Source organism: Cygnus atratus, chromosome 19 (assembly GCF_013377495.2).
Source record: "Cygnus atratus isolate AKBS03 ecotype Queensland, Australia chromosome 19, CAtr_DNAZoo_HiC_assembly, whole genome shotgun sequence".
NCBI classification, from domain to species: domain Eukaryota; kingdom Metazoa; phylum Chordata; class Aves; order Anseriformes; family Anatidae; genus Cygnus; species Cygnus atratus.
Window position 1 is genome coordinate 1,958,948 of NC_066380.1, and position 16,914 is coordinate 1,975,861.

The window sequence follows — 16,914 nt, forward strand, 5'->3', positions numbered from 1 at the left end:
ATTTCCCATTCCCCTTGGGAAAGGCAAATGGATGAATTGCTTTGGTCTTTGGTTGTTTCTTCTTCCCCATCTTTCACCTATTTGCCTTCAAACTTTCTCGAAAAGGTGTAATTACTGAGAAACTGCAGAGCTGAAATTGCCAAGGGATACCAGTCTGCGAAAGACAAAGCAGCAAAGACTACATGCAGACTTATAATACCATTCTCTTACAGCAAAGTATGGTTAGAAAAATGACAGCGTGATAACAGCTTCCCAGAGTAGGGCTGCTTTCAGAGTCACCTTTAGTCATTTTGGTGACAAAAATACATTTTTACTCCTTGTTATCTCTGCAGAACACATGCAGTTAGGGGAGCCTGATCTGCACTGTGACCCAATTAGTGCATTCATCCAGTTGCACTGCTAAACCCTACATTCAGCTATGACTAGAAGATCCTAGTGAAGATGACGTGAACAACACTTGACCCCACAGAATTTATGTTCCTGATGATAAGCAGAGCTAGGCTACATTTATTTTTGCAGATCCAAGCAGAATTTGGAGGGTCATGGAAAAAAGTGTTCTAAATTGGACATATTTGAGAAATACTGAGTCACAAGCCTCAAGCTGCACAAGGTCATTTTTGCAGTTTCTTTTTTCTAAGCAAAACCTAGATTTTATTATATAAAGCAGTGTTGGCAACATGAAGAACACGCAGTCTTTTTTAGCAAAGCCCTTTGCAGCACGAATATAGCTTTGGTCTTACAGAAGCTTGCAGATCCTAATGCTTCTATTTTAAGAAGAAAATTGGTTTCATATTGCAGAATATTTAATGAATTTCCTGTTAAAATGAAATGAAACGACAAAGTAGTTATACAATTTTACTAGTTTATATTTCAATTCATAAAGTATACACACTGCAACTATGCTACCACAATGTCCACGCATCTAATATTGATGGAGTTACAGGTTTTGTTTTGTTTTGGTATTAAACAATAGAGATAATGTATGCAGTTAAGGAAAAAAGCTTGGACATAGCATGTTCTATTCTGTAGTTACAGAGTACATTAGCTAGCATTAGTACAGTAAACAAGAAAAAGGTAGAAATACAAAATAAACCAAATATCTTTATATACAAACCAGTGCCTCTTATTGTTACCAGCTTATACTCACACTGCACACAAAATTTATCCACTGATGCAATAGATACTTCAGCATAACACAAACCATTATAAATTAAAAAAATTACAAGGTGCAAACTCCATTCTACAGCTTTCTGGTGAGAACTCAAGACAATCCAAAGAATAAAAAATCCAAGCACGTTTAGCACCTATTAGTGCAACTGCATCGAGCGTGGAAAATGACCTACACAACCTCTGAACATGTTAACAGGGAAGCCAGTTGGACAGCTATAGATGCTCGCAGCTACACTCACGCAGTGATTTTTGCCTCATATATATCTCAGTTTATTATTTCTTTGTCCCATTCATACCTATGTGCAAAACTAAGTCCTGGAAGCTTTCTCAGAGCTTCACAGAAGGCCTGCTACAGCCAGTTAAAAACAAAACAAAACATCAACAACAACAAAACAACAAAAAAAACGGACAAAAAAACAAACAAAAAGACTTAATTGTCAGACCATCCACATAATTAGTACTTATTAGCAGTTCTGGTGTTGGGGATTTTAACGCTGTTGATATGTGGATCAAAGAATATGACACAGAAGTGAAACGGAAATTTGCCAAGAATTCTGATTATTCTTGTCTAGCACTTAGACAAGGCTCCCAACCTCAGGTTGTGAATTTGTTTGGCAGTCCATGCCAAAAAAAAAAAAAAAAAAAAAAGCCGAGAGTTGCATAGAATTGATTAGTAAGAGAAAGAAATGCCAAACACAGAGAGATGGATGCTGCATCCAACTAAAACAAAGTGGGGTTGCTCCGACAGGAATGCTGAAATCATCATCCCCATTCATAAAGCAAAACATGTCACCTCCTACTCTCCATATCCTACCTCTGGGGACTGCTTTCTGGCACTGATGTAGTTCTTGTTAAAGTTATCTTTTTTTCTTTTTTTTTCCTTTTTTTTTTTTTTTAAACTTTGTTAGTGACACTTTTCCTTTCAAATAAAATATTAAAAAAGGTTATAACTGTAAAAAAACCTATCATATGTAAACTTAACGATTAGGGTTTGGTAAGTTCTCGTACCTAGTCTGTGAAAAGCCTCCAGCCAGACCGCAGAATGGAGTGTTTCTCTGAAGAGCTTCAATCTAGCTACATCACCTGTTAAATATCAGTAGTATGAAGATCCCGTGTCTAGCAATAAAGCCATTTTTGTGTTTCCATCCTTTTTATCACTGACCTATTGAAATCCTGACATGCTGTGTTTCTATTGTATTTACATTCTGGTCCTCTCATGTCACAGAATTAAACATCTGGCCAAGGAAGGCAACAAAAGGTGTTAAGAAGGTGTGTTTGACCGAACTGCTTTTCAACAAGTCTCTTTTCCTTGGACTCCAGTCACTGTTTTTATAGAGCTTATTGTTCTGTTGAACCATGTTTTCTTTGCAGCTTGTACTTCATTCAATGCCAGACCCAAATGGTGTTCCAAATCCTGCAAACAGAAGAGTAATTTCTTTAATTTGGTATGCATTCACAACACAAAGTTATAGGAGTTAAACTTTGAAGGCTGTAGGACATCTACAATCTCTTGGCTACTGTAGAAGCTGAACAAGTCTTACATAAATTAAAAGTAATATAACAAGCAGATAAAAAAAAAGCTTTGAAAAGCAAAACAAGCCTTTGTTGTTGCCCACAGTGAAACATTCAGCTTTCTTCAGTACATGTAAATCTATTAATTCTTTCTATCTGAGAAGGAGGTGTTCCCACAAAAAGTGGACATTCTACAGACTAAGTTTTAAGTTTCTGTGAAAAGCACTAACATACCAGTTTTAGGCTAGAAGAACAACATTGTCATATTTTACACTAGTACCTCAAATACCTGTAGTGCTTTTCATTCATGTTTTAAGAAATATGTCTAACATTTGTCACATCAGTTCTTCATTTAACATTGTGAGATAAAGAAACACATGGTTCAGTAGTTTGTCAGAACTTGGATTTCTTCCAGGAAGTTGCAGAAGGTCAGTCAGTAAGTACTGCACTGCAGCCAGGCAAATGTCTGGAAGTTGTGGTAGCTGGTAAATACAGTTCATGCGATTTCAGTTATTTTATCTGCATACACCAAGTTTCAGACAATATTTGGTTAAATAAGCCATACAGGAAACAGCAGGTTACAGTTTCAACCAAGAGGATCTGTTCCAACCCCTCTACAACAAACACACTTTTCTAGGAATGCAGACACACCGTATACACTACAGAATAAACCCCCCAAAATATTACCTGTATTTTACATTCTGCTTCCACAAGCTGCAATTTGGTCTGGGCCAGCTCAAGCTCCATCTCCCTCAGCTGGTTTTTCAGCGTTTCCTTCTCCTCATCTGTGTCCTCATCTGAACCATCCTTGGCTGAACTAGCAACCTTCACACGGCCTTCTTTATTGAAGAACTCTCGGCAATGTTCACAGTCATCCACTTTTTGCTAAAGTAAATACCTGATTGTGAATGCTTGTACTGAAGCACTGATGGTATTATCACAGCCTTTTCCTGCCTCTGCTCTGGCAGAGCAGCACAATGTGAGAGGGACCACTAATGGCCTGCAAACTCTTAACTACCAGGGAGCACAGCCAAGTAGGTTCCAGCCATGCCCAGATCTGTGGGCTGTACAAACAAACACTGCTGTATTTTTGGTAAAACTGGCTAAGATAGTGGGCTCTGTAAAAGACAGCCAGAGCAATCTCCTCCAATAAAAAATAAATAAATAAATAAGACCCCTCAGAACAATTAACATTTATTACTGCCCAGCATGAAAATGTAACCAATACGACATTGGAAAAAGATGACAGCTATCCATCTCTCCTCCAAGATCTCCCCCTCATAATCTTAATTCCAAAACTGTAAGTTAACAATGAATGCTCTTTCAACCATCATTTTAGTAATGACAAATTATATTATTTCTGTTATGATTTGGCTAAAAGACTTAAACAATGCAGACTGTGGTTCTATCTGGTCTCTTACCCGTATCTTCTCAATTTCAGCTTTATTTGCTGTCTGTTGCTTTTCCAGTCGCTCACTCAGCTGGGAACAAATCTGAAAGCAAAATTATGTTACCAGACCATTTATAAATGTACATTTTCTCCAAGATGAATGCTAAAGCACAGATAAGTGCTACAAGAATGTTAATATGGATTGTTTGAGGGCTCTGAGAAAAATCGGAAAATTGGGATACTACATTAAACTGTCTCATTCTATACATATTCTCCTATGCCTATAGGAAAAGGTGCAGCTTCAACATCAGTTATTGGCCTTTTGTTTGGCCTTGCTAAAGGAATCCAAAAAGATTATGAAAAGCATGGCTCTTCTTATTGTCTTTGGGACAAAAGGCACCAGCCAAGACACCAAAATAGTAACAAAAAAAGTCTAAAAAAAATAAAAAGATGCACGGATTCGCTCCCTTGATACCTGATGATCAGGTGCTTGAATTCTAAAGCAAAATCTTTGAAAAGAAAAAAAGACATTTTCTTCTTAACTGCAATTACCATCAGATTGAAGAAGTGAAGATTGGAGAGCTTTTAGAATAAGCTACAACTTTGATATATGAGAGCCAACGTGAACAATGTTAGGCTGTCATCGAGGCTGTGGTGACTGGTGATCTACAAATACCTATGTCAGGGGTAAACAGAACGGGCTATCACTATATCAGCAAAATAAACATAAAGCAAGAGCAAGTTTCCTGCTTAAAATAGCTAAAATGTCTCCTCAAATGCACGGTGGAGAAGTCTCCTAAAGTACCTGAGAAAGTCTTGGGATTAGATTGCAAAACACATAATCATTAAGTTGTTCTTACCTGTTTGTAGTCACCAATAATAGAGCTGTTCTTTTTGATCTCTGACTCTGCTTTATCTAGTTCCCTACGACACATTTCCTTCAGCTGTAGAAAAAAAGGTTAGAGGTTTGTGATATCTGTACAACCTGAAAAAATAAATGGTTGGTATTTCCTCCTCCTCCTTAATCTCAATACTTTTCGCACAGGGCAGTATTCTACAGGGAACAAGGGTCTATCTCACCTACATGGAAACAGGGAAAAGCTGGACTTTGGTGGCTCTCATTGCTAGAAAAATGACTAGTTTAGAGAAGAAAGTATTAAATGTACTGACAGGTGAAGTCCTGTGCTGCCTCTCTGTGCAGCAATCTCTGACACAGTCTGCGCCTTCACAATTTCAAGTTAAAAATTCACAACTCTATGAAGCACCTGACAGGAAAGCAAAGAATTCTGCTTTGCTGACGTCCTTTATACTACAGAAGAGGCACAAACATGACTTCGAACATTACGCTCTTCCCACGCTTGTCACTTTTTTTTCCCCCTCTCTCTGTACTGCACAGAAATGTGAAAATGACAGAAATGCCCCTAACCTGAGCTGATTCTTCTTCTAGGCGCCTCTTCTCTTCTTCTGCATCAATCAACTTCTGCTTGGTCATTAGCAGTTCCTTATTCAGAGCATCTGCCTTCTCCTCCGCCTGAAACACAGAGAAGTTTACAGCACTAAAGAGAGGCTTTCTTGCTGTGCTGATGCTGTGAGGCAGCCATGGGCGGAGGCTCCAGAAGGACACAACCAAGAAAACAGTCTTTTAATTCTTATTAATAAAAGTCTGTTCATTGTTACTAATAACAATAGCTGGATTATTGTGGTATTATTTTTATTATAAATAAACATTTAATTGTAATTATTTTTCTGAAAAAGTACCATCTGCAATGGCAAAGCAGCAATAAATTAAAATTAACAGAGTACACCACTATACTCCATCACCCCTAAAGTCTCTCTTGAATTCAGTGATTATTTTTAGCAAAACTGGAGTAGGGCTTGCTCCAAAGAAATACAATTACAGAATTAAGCTTTGTTTTCTCATCCAAACTGGAAGCTGACCAATACATTTTGAAGACAATGAAAGGTACAAAACAGCTCACAATGTGCAAGATCAATAAACAACTATAATCAGCTTAGACATAAGTCCAATTTGCAAGCATCCAAACTTGTAATGCAAACAGAATTCATGAAAAATGTCTCTATAACATTAAAAACACACCTCTCTGATGCCTACCAATGGATTTGATACCACCTTTATGTCACCTAGAAAATGCATGAAAAAATTTAGCTGCCAAAATAAATGTCAGACTCCTCTAAGAAAAGAGATGTCCCACCAGAAAGCATACATTTTTTATTTTTTAACCTTTTTTTATATTTAGAAGTATAGCTGAAAAATCTTGTGCTCTTCATAAGCCACTCAAAACTACCTCTGCAAAGTAAGACATCTTTTTCCGGTCTTATACACGGCAGCTCAGTACTTCCCAACAGGTGTACGAATTCTACATAAAAATAGATCAATAACTCAACTGATATATAAAATGTTCAGAGAGTAGCTGTACCATTTCCCTTCAAAGGAAGAAAGTCAGAAAGTGAATTTTAGTCCCTTAAAGTCCTGCTGATCCTTTAAAACAGATGGCAAAGTCAAAGAGAATATCCTTTCATTATACATGGTTTTTAAGGCAGTTTTAAAGTTAAAGAAAACTGGGATGGTGAGAGTCTAGCAACAGCAAAAAAAATGAAGCCTATTTTCTGGTGTAGTGCAAAGGTTATTAAGGAAATTCTCATATTCCCAAATGCTTTGCTTTGATCTTTTAGGCTGCGAGATTTCAGACACACCATGAAGGTATTAGAAAAGGTATATTAAACTGGTACTTTTCTTTCAGGACATCAGGCTAGTAGAATGAAACTTACCATTTCAGGTTCCAATTAGAAGAATTAATCAGGGTCCTAAAGTAGGATCAAACCTACCTATCTCCTCCTGGGAGATAACCTGAATGCTACCAATCGTTTACCACCTTTGAAGGCATCACTGTTACATATCTACTGGGGTATCTCAAAGATTTTGCTTAATTTTGTTCCTCTCTTAGCTCTCCATTTCAACGAATCAATATAAAAGCGTAACTGGGTTACATGTACTGAAGCAGCCACAAACAACAGCTAAAAACAGATACAAAAAGCATCTTCAGTACATTTTATTTGCTACAGTCCACCCTCTGAGTGCAACTACTGGGCAGTCTGCGTAGCCTTCTATGAGCTATCTTTAATGAAGTAAAAAAGCATAGGTAATAGGAAGTGGACATAGCAATGCTTTGTGAAAACCCTGTATGGAACGTACTTCTATGATTTCCACATTTTAACATTATAGAGCAGTAGATGTAATAAACCTGAAAGTCACAAAACAAACCTCATTAAGAGCAACATTCATCCATTAGCATCAACATTTACTATGAATATTTTTCAACAGCAAGTTTCCAGGAGACTGTGGGAAACCTTAATGTTCTCTGCAGCAGGTAAGCTGAAACGCTTTAAAGCCTGTCAACTCCTGCACTATAAGATTTTTGAAAGTTATTTTCCTTTGAGATTTCTGAAATGTACTTATCTCAGTACAGAACGAAAATGCCAAACACCAAGTACTTGAACTCTTCTCTTCATGTCTCTAACCAGATAGACCAAACGTGTTCTAGCCTAGTACGTGCACTACAAATGCCAGTATCTTTCTGCCTCTGCATGTCTTGTAAAAAAGCATAACCTGATAAACTCTCCCAGATATGACTATGTAAAGAAGGGAATGGGAGAGCAAGCTTAAAAAAACCAAAACCTACAACAAAGCAAACCTGAAGCTTCCTCCTGAGAGCTCTACTGATATGGGAGTGACTGCTCTACTGGCAGTGAGTTCAACATGGGCAGATTTCAACAAGCCAAACCCAAACCACAGTAGCTTTTTCAGAGTTGCCTTAGGTATCTAAGAGCCAGACAGACTCAGACTTTCAAGTTTATTAGCCACTTTAGAAAAGCCCATCTCCTGTGAGATCATACACATTAAAATATCAGTTGAGGGAAAACAGAACACATGCTATTATTTTTTATAACAATTCAAAGACTTGGCTCCTGCTATACTTTCTTTCAATATACATATAGCAGAAAGTAATTACTCAAGTACAGGTTTAGAACCTGTCTTCTTCCTCAAATTACACTGAATGCTTTTCAGAGCAATCAGTATTTCAGTCAGCGGTCCTATTTCTTGTGGATATCTGACACAGGTCTATGTATCACTGTTCTGCAGTAGGAACATGGAGGAGGAAAGAATCCTATCCCACCCAAATTAATACCATCACATTCTGCAGCGTATCAGATACCCTGTAAACATGCCCCGCCCCACTATGTAATGTGAAAAACTGCACCTGCTCAGCCTGTGGACCTGACAGGACTACAAGTAGCCCAGTAGTCTCAGAAATAAACATAAAGGCAATCCCTAAGCCTGAAGGCAAGACATGAGTGAAAATACGTCCTGTAAGGCACAAAGAATAAGGGATTTATCAGTCCTGTGAACAGAAAATGCAAATCTACAAAGTGTGAAAACATTCTGTGATACCTTCAGCGAGAGGAGTAACTAGGAATTAGCCCAGTACTTTGTCTCCACTACAGAGCATAAAAAAAGTCTTACATTGTCTAAATCTTTTCGCAGAGCAATCTTGCTGGTCACCAGTTCATGTGCAAGATCATCATTTTCTTGCTCAAGCCTCATGTTTGCTTCTTGCAGACGACGGTTTTCGCGCTATGGGGAAAAAAAAAAAAAGTCAAGAAAAAAGTCTTACCAGGTATTTGTCTATAAAACACAATGCCTACAGTGCCTGAACACAAAAGCTACCTTATATCTCAAGTATTGAAAGAGAACTCTACCTGCATTAAATTCATTGAGGACAAAAGCAGATAGCCGTATTGTTAATATAAATTAAACGTTAGCCTTGAAAAGAAACCATATATAAATAACACTGCTCCTCTATTACTTGTTTTCCCGGATAACTGGTTTTGAAGAATGCAATGATAGGGGTGTCTTTCTGCCATCAATATCTTGCAAGGAGGTTCCCACAAAAACTGATTTTCTTGGCTGAAAATAAAATTTGCGTGCTAGAAAAAGGTGAGAGAGGATGGTCCTGGGAAGGCCACTCTATATTCTCCTGCTACAATTTCCAGCACACAGACAGATGTTAAAGTTTATATACAACTTTTCAGCTTAAAATATATAAATGTATGTATGTATGTGTGTTGGTGTGTTATGTATACGCATACAAAATTATATATAAAATATATTCCTATTTTTTTTGCAAAACAAATATTTATAAAATTATATACTTACCACAACATACATCATTTAAAATCAGGAAGAGGAGTAAAGGCAAAGATTATAATCAATGGAAAATAGGGTTATAATCAACTAGGAGTTTTCTTTCTGTTCCTGATATTTGGCACAATCAGCACATTATATAAGTGCCAAAACCTGGCTCTAGTGAAACAGTTCTATAAGCCCAAATAAAAATTCACACTATTCCTTTTTCCACTGAGAAGCTGGGCTCACAAGAACCCTGCCACAATTAACACTGCCAATACAAAGAAGTGTACTTGATGTTCATGTAGTCTATTTTCCTGCTACATCAAAAACTGGTCACAAAACAAAGAAAACAGCTTAAAGGAGAAAAAGCCAAAGTAGGAACTTCCTGCAGGTATTCTGTGTTAAAACAGATGGCAGTAGGTAGGCATTACCTCAAATCTTTCTATAGGATCCTCCTGCTGAGCTTGCTGCTCTCTCATGGTATGATATTCCTTTTCATATTTCTTCAGCTTCTTCTGGCTAATCTAAATTAAAGCAGCCCATTAGTTCCTGTCCAGAACATCAATAAAAGAACACACAATTCACAAAGGGTTATGGTACAAGCTTTGGGCAACTCCTGCCTTCTACAAAACACAGCTAATATGTTCACTCAAATTTTGAGTGTCAAACCATTAGACATAGTCAAAAATTCTATTCCACTCAATATAATCACAGAAGTATTCCTTTCTCTTATCCTTTTGTGAAACAGAAAAGTTTTTGAAAGGGATCCATTAGAGCATCCTACCCGAATTTTCCTTGGTACTGTACAGCTATTTGATGCTCCTAATACTACAGTGGCTTAGCAAAACAGTTTGCTTTGAGGCCTGTGTGTTTAATTTCTGACTTAGCATGGTGGCGAGGTTTCTTCAGCTGCTTTTTCAGCTGTAACATTCATCATCATGCAGAAATGTTTGCTTTACTTTGCATGAGGCTGCAAATGCTGAAAGGGCAAGCGCAGGCTCAGCTGACTTTTCTGCTACTGTTGCTCAAGCCCAGTAGAAAATAATCCAGTCCTAAAGTTGTCTAGGTGTTTTAGGCAAGCAGCAACACCTCAGAAGCATATACGCTCTGTCCCCTGCTGCTCTGGGATTCGGAAGACAGGAATTCCGTTCTCATCTCTGATAGACTGCACAACACCAGGCAAGTGACTCCCTCAGGGTCCCAGTTTCCCTTTCCGTGAGAAGGGAGAGAAAGGTGGTGTTAAATTCAGTATTTTGTGCACATTGTCCAAGTCCTACAGGGACAGAGAACATGAGATCTACAACAGATCGTGACCAGCCTATTTCCAGGGGTCCGCAGCCAGGTGCGCCGTACACCACCATGGTTTAGCGATACAGGCTATGCTCACACTGCTGCAAGCATTTCACATGCAAGGCAGCACCCATCTAAATTAAATTGCTAGTAAGAAAAGCTGCTGAGCCTTTATTGTTATCTTAGTAAACCAGGAAAATTGAACGGCTATGGATACGTTTTCCTCTTAAAAACAGGCTTTGTCTGAGAAACATATTGAACGAACTTTCCACGCATAAATGGCAGACAATGGAAAGCACGCTTTAATTTCTCTTATCTGTGGTTTTTATCACTAACACTTACTCGAAATGAGCTGTAGAAAACTGGTAGGTAGGCTCCCCCTAGTGAGAGTTGCACAGAAACATTTCACTGAATGTATTTCAGGTGACAATTTTTTGGAGAAGCTGACCCATTTAAGTGGAGTCAGTCAGCCACATCACAAGTGCAGAAGGTATTCTTACTAAGCAGCCCAGACAAATACTGAGAGTATTAACCCTACTGACAATGCAGCCAGTGACTTCAGGAGATTATTTCACTGCTCTGCTGAAACACTGCCTGAATTGTTGGGTTTCATACACCAAACCTCAAGCTGTGTAAAAGTTAGCTCTTGAAAGTGAGGCATCCAGCTGTGCAAGAGGAAGAGAAGGAAGTCCCACCACTATAATTTCATCCTCTCCTTTTCTGAGTGCATTAAACCAGTTTTGCCTCTAGATACTAATAATGAGGTGATCAGGAGAACATTTGCTGTTGTCACCAGTTCTTGACTCTGGAGCCCTAGAGGAAGCCGCGCTCCGGGAGTCAGCAAGGCCTTTGGGTGTGTGTGGTGATGGAAGGCAGAAATGAACACTGGAGTCCCACCAGTTCTCCAGGGGCACAGAAGGCAGCAGTAACTCTGTTAACATTTGACTGCACCACTGAGGAGTGACTTTAAGAAATTAGTGTTGTCTCAAGCTCATCATTTACTGACCTCCTTTTCAGCAGAATGCTGTTGCAATCACAATGCCTTTGCCAAGCTACTTCTCCCTTCCTATAAATGATTTATTTTGACATCAGACCCTTTTCTGCTCAAAAACACTTCCAGACACAGAGCTGACGATTTCTACTGACAGCAAAAAACTTGTATTTTAGGTCAAAGAAGGCGATTACGTGCAGCACTCCAACCAGAGGCAACAAACATGGATGAGATACAGAAGTGTGCAGCATCTGTGCAGAGCCTGCACAGAGTAGTACAGCCTGCACTTTCTCCGTAACTTTCCATTTAATCCCCTGAAAACATGAAGCACTCAAGAAAGCAGTGTACAACCTTGACTGTTTGCCTTAACTACTTCACACAGCACTGAGAACGAAGGGAAATTTGGCAGGGTGGGAAGAGGAACAAGCTATTTGGAAACATGAAAAGCAAATGCACCCATTACACGTGATCTTAACCAGACGTATATGCAATGTCTAATCTGTGGCTAACATCAAATGATTGGATGAGCTGAAACAGCTTGCTTACTTCTTGATTATTTGCTAATTTCTACGCTAGTGTCATGTAAGACATGCTTGAATTCTGTGGAGAATATTGCTACTACTACAGGATGTCTTGAATGTTAACATACTAGGGAAGATGTGTACTTATAAACTGACGCTACAAAAGAATTCCTCCAGCGAATTTTAAGAAATATAAAAATAAAAAAATTGAATCATACCAGTATACTTGACCAAAAGTTAATCTATGTGAAACTATAAAGAAAGAATCACAGCTTCCTTAAAATATACAAAATAAATTACCAAAGTTCCATTTTAGAACTCAATCATCCCATCTATAAAGAGGAAACGATACATTTCTTACAGTAAATTCATTCTGAAGTTCCATTTTAAGGGCCTATTCCAAAATGCCAATATAAAGCTTTAGTTAGAATATTTATTGATTATAAAAGCAATTGACTTTCAGCTACAAGATAATGCAATACTTGACGTATGTAACTAAAGTCTTAACGTCAAAGGCTAGAACTTTTATTTCATGTAGTTATACTTAATAAATAGGGCTTAATGGGCAACTGAAACGTAACAAAAAACATCAAACAAAAAAACTCCACTGCGTACCTCAGCAATTCAAATACACAAGGAAGCCCACAGAGATCTCTGAATAAATTATCTTAGAAAACAGGAACTACTGAGATTAATTCATTTATAGAGAGAAAATTTCTGGGACATCTCTCCAGTCTATAGTACATACTGAACTCTAGTTTCTATTCTGTTCAAAAGAAGGCTCCTATAAGGATCAGAAATGACATATTTTACTATGAAACACGATTTCTGTTCTTTAAGTCAGAAAGCTAATCATTCTCAATATTTTATTACAGTATCACGTGTGCCCAATTAAAAATAGCCACACTCTGAAAGATAACATTTTGTTTGTGCATTATATACTCTGTTTTAAATAAAACTTCCCCCCTTCTTCTCAGTTAAAGATACTACCCATTTTGTGCCTACTACTAGATGGGAATTTCAGAGAACTGCAGCTATGTCAGTATTTTATTTTAGTGCCATTAGTGGTGTTTTTGTTGTTGTTGTGTTGTTTTTTTTGTTTGTTTTTTAAGTCTGATTTTAGCAGCACTAAATATTGCTCTCTGAAAGCCAGTCTCTCTTATTTGTCCAAGTGGGCCTATATCACTGAAAATCTCAGGGCTTTACTGTATTTCATTGCAAAGAATCTGCAATTATTTTCATTTGGACAAACAAATTGTAAAGTTACATATGGAGACTGAAACTGTACCCATTCAAGACATGGTCACAGTTACTATCACCACATCTTTACCTTCATATTACAGGCTAATTCCATCAGCTTTTTTGCATTTTCCTCTGAACGGTATCTCTTGGGCAGCTGTACACGGAAGAATTTTAAAGCCCCTTCAAAGTCAGTCAGTAACAGATCATCCTTGGTAGTCTAGAGACAAGGAAAGAAGACCCAGTAGTTGCGAAGCAGCTTTTGAACAAATACGGAATTCCCAGAGACAATGCAACAACAATTTTGTAAAGCTCCCAAGAACATATTTACTTTTTAACTTTCTAAAAACTTCTTGTGCCTATTTCTGCAACCTTCTATTTCCCTGCCACCCCATCCCCCAAAAGCACTCTGCTGCACTCAGTACGCCAGACAACAGCATATGTAATACAGGAAGTTGTTAGCTTTAAAAATATATATTATAATAATAATTATTATTAAATAGTTTTTAATAAGCATCTTAAATTTTGATAATGTGCATGATGAAGTATAAAACACTTTAAAAACTGGATACTCACTTTTAATAATCCCAGCGCAACATTAAAAATAACACTTATTCCCTAAAGAGAAAAATAATGACAAAATAAATTCATTTATCAGTATTTACAATCCTAGTTATTAAATTATTTGGTGGGTTTTGTTGTTTGTCTAGTTTTTGTGAAGTTGAGAACCAGGATACAAGTTTACACTTGTAAGTAACTACAGGTACTACGTTAAATCAAAAGCCCAGAGAATGACTTTGCAAAAAATGAGGAAGGTATTTTTACTGGATTGCCATTATGTGATAGCAAACCAATCTTTCAACACAGGTTTTACTATCTCCTTAGTAGTTCGAAACTCCAGAATGATAAAGCACTGTACTTTATTTTTTAATGACTAGTTGGTCAGCTCAAGGTCACTTAATTTTCATATAGCAACTTCAGAAAACACTGGAGTCAAATGCAGCAATATATGCATGAATATATCAATTTCTGGTATTCAAAAGTTGGAATAATTCTTTTAATGACAAAGAAAGTGACTCACTTTAGGACAGAGTCCTACATCATCTAAAAAGTAGTGGCAAAGGTTAGAAGTGCTTTATTTAAATTGCCCAATTAATTATGAAAAGTCAACAGTAGCATGCAACTTAAGTGGTACCTTCAAAAATCAAGACACATTGCTGATATTGTTTCAAGATTGTCTTTCACTTCCCCAATGAATTATTTTTTCACTATTATTTTTAAATGACAAAAAAAACCCTAAACCTTCACTAGGAACACATTTACTATTTATTAATTTAAAATGTGTTTCTAAACAAATAAAACTGATTTTCTAGATACCATCTGTTATTTTCTATTTCATTGGCACATGGACAAATCAAGCAGCAGACAGATAACAGCGAAAGGGTAGAAACATTGACCAGGAGGTTTATGAATGCTGAAACCCTTCCGTGTAGGAAATGCAGACAAACTATGCTACTTCACAGCAGCAACTGCAGATCTGGTGAAGAATGCATGAATAATGTTAATCAGCAAGTAAAAAAGTAAATCATTAGTTAACTCAGGGATGCTTCAGTACAAAATGTGAATTGTTCATATATTTTAATAAGCTCCAACTGAAACTACACTACTTACCAACATACCAGGAAATATACTGTTTTAAACATGATTATGTACAAAATCTCAAAGTAAAGAATTTGCTTTCCTCCTTATATGCTGGGAAGTATAAAGAGACTTCAAGTCTCCTGGAAAAAGAGCTCCATGCTTGAGATTACCAGCACAGAAGTTAGCTGAGCAATTTTATATGTAATGGCCTTCTTTCAACAGTGTTCTACAAAAAACATTATCATGTATAATACAATTTAACAACCAAAGAAATTTGGAATCTTTCATCCACATATTCGTAAATTAATTTCCATCCCATGAGCACTGTATGGAATTATACATACAGATTAAACAGTATTCCATGAAATGCAATTTTATAATCACATATGTTCCCAGTTCATACCTTTAAAATGCTGAGATCTCTTTTTCAATACAAAAATGTAACACTTCTACATAAAAATATCACTTGCCTAGCTCTGAAAGAACAGATAGTAACGAGGACATGAACCAAGATAGTAAAAAAACTGTCAAAAGTTACTAGTAGTACAAATCTCCAATTATAACACCTACCTCACATAAGAGTAAGTCGATAATATGGAAGACCATGTAGAGAGGGAATTTTGCAGTGAACAATGTAAGGAACCACTGGGAAGCATACATGTGTGCTTCAAGGCTAATGTCCAGAAAGTGGTTGTAGAGATCAGGAATGTATTCCTAAGAATAATATTACCAAAAAAAAAAAGTTAATTTACGCTATTTTGGAGCATTAGATAAAATCCCAAAGTAACAGAAGTTGGGTAGAGCCTTTACAGTGACAATCAGTGCAGATAGGCAGGCTTCTGTATCCACTCGTGCCTGACAAGCCAGCTGTCTGACATGTTAAAGAACCTTGCAAGGATGCTGAAGGCACGTCCCAGTGCAGATGCTCAAAAGGCCACTGTATTACATGCACAACGAGCCCAGTCTCCAAGCTCTCACCCTAGCAAGAAACCCAGACAGGAGATGTGCTGACCCTGCAAAGCCACTCTGCGGCGTGTCCGCAGTGAGCTCAGAAGTCACTGGCAGGACAGTCTGTATGAGAGCCACTCCAGCTGCTCACACACCTCTCCCTTCAGACTTACTGCATGCAGCCAGTGCTATCCGACTGTCTCGGGTCAGCACTCTCTAGTCTCAGAAAACCTCCAGTATGGGTAATCCTCACTCTTCATCCTTACTAAGAGGTTACAAACAGCATTCATGGGTAAAACAAATTGCTGCTTTTGCTAACAGTTTGAGTTGCAGGCTCTGATCCATTCAGTTCACACAAGTTTGAGCACCTACCTGCATGAGGCGCTCCAGCTGGTAAAACTTGCAGTGCAAATCTTCGAAGTTTTGTTTGAAAAGTTCCCTGAGTCCGTAATCAAACATGATTTTGACCAGAACACTGAAAGCTTGCTCTTCAGGCATCTGTGAGAGGAAAGCGTATTTATCAGAGCGCATTTAAATCTTTCATACTGGGTCCATCTGCCCTTGCTGTTTCTCCTCCCTCTTACAGAAAGGCCAAATTATTACTACTATTTAATCTGGCCCAAACCAGTTTAAAAGTAAACAAGAGTATTAACACACAAAATGAGGCCTAGCGTTGGAAACTGCACTTCATTCTTATTCTGTGGAATAAACCATCTCCCAATGCCCAACTAAAAACACATCTTTCAGACATCGAGACCAAAGAAGCTTCTTGCCATATTTTTGCCAAATCATGTCAGAATCCTACGAATTTTAAACAGCCTAACTCTGTCACCTATGTAACTAAGAAAAAAGCAATATTAGATGATGTTTAACTGGATCTTTCCCTTATTTTTAACTATATATTTACCTTTTAAAATAACATTACTATATTTGATGTTTATTTTTCAGATTCCATGAATACAAGAGACCAGTAACTGCTACCAAAAGCTCTATTTATCACAAC

General features: G+C 37.6%; 1 protein-coding gene across 1 annotated transcript in view; it reads right to left on the reverse strand.

Annotated features, from left to right (window-relative positions):
• Positions 1-785: 785 nt before the first annotated feature.
• Positions 786-16,914, reverse strand: part of RABGAP1 (RAB GTPase activating protein 1) — a 71,032-nt gene continuing 54,903 nt past the window's right edge. The window contains exons 16-26 of the mRNA XM_035555461.2: positions 16,284-16,409; positions 15,534-15,677; positions 13,899-13,940; positions 13,414-13,542; positions 9,713-9,805; positions 8,616-8,726; positions 5,499-5,603; positions 4,933-5,016; positions 4,104-4,175; positions 3,370-3,567; positions 786-2,584 (exon numbers count right to left, since the gene is read on the reverse strand). Coding sequence (XP_035411354.1) covers positions 2,462-2,584; positions 3,370-3,567; positions 4,104-4,175; positions 4,933-5,016; positions 5,499-5,603; positions 8,616-8,726; positions 9,713-9,805; positions 13,414-13,542; positions 13,899-13,940; positions 15,534-15,677; positions 16,284-16,409 — 1,227 coding nt within the window. The 3' untranslated portion in view covers positions 786-2,461. The remainder of the gene's footprint in view (positions 2,585-3,369; positions 3,568-4,103; positions 4,176-4,932; positions 5,017-5,498; positions 5,604-8,615; positions 8,727-9,712; positions 9,806-13,413; positions 13,543-13,898; positions 13,941-15,533; positions 15,678-16,283; positions 16,410-16,914) is intronic.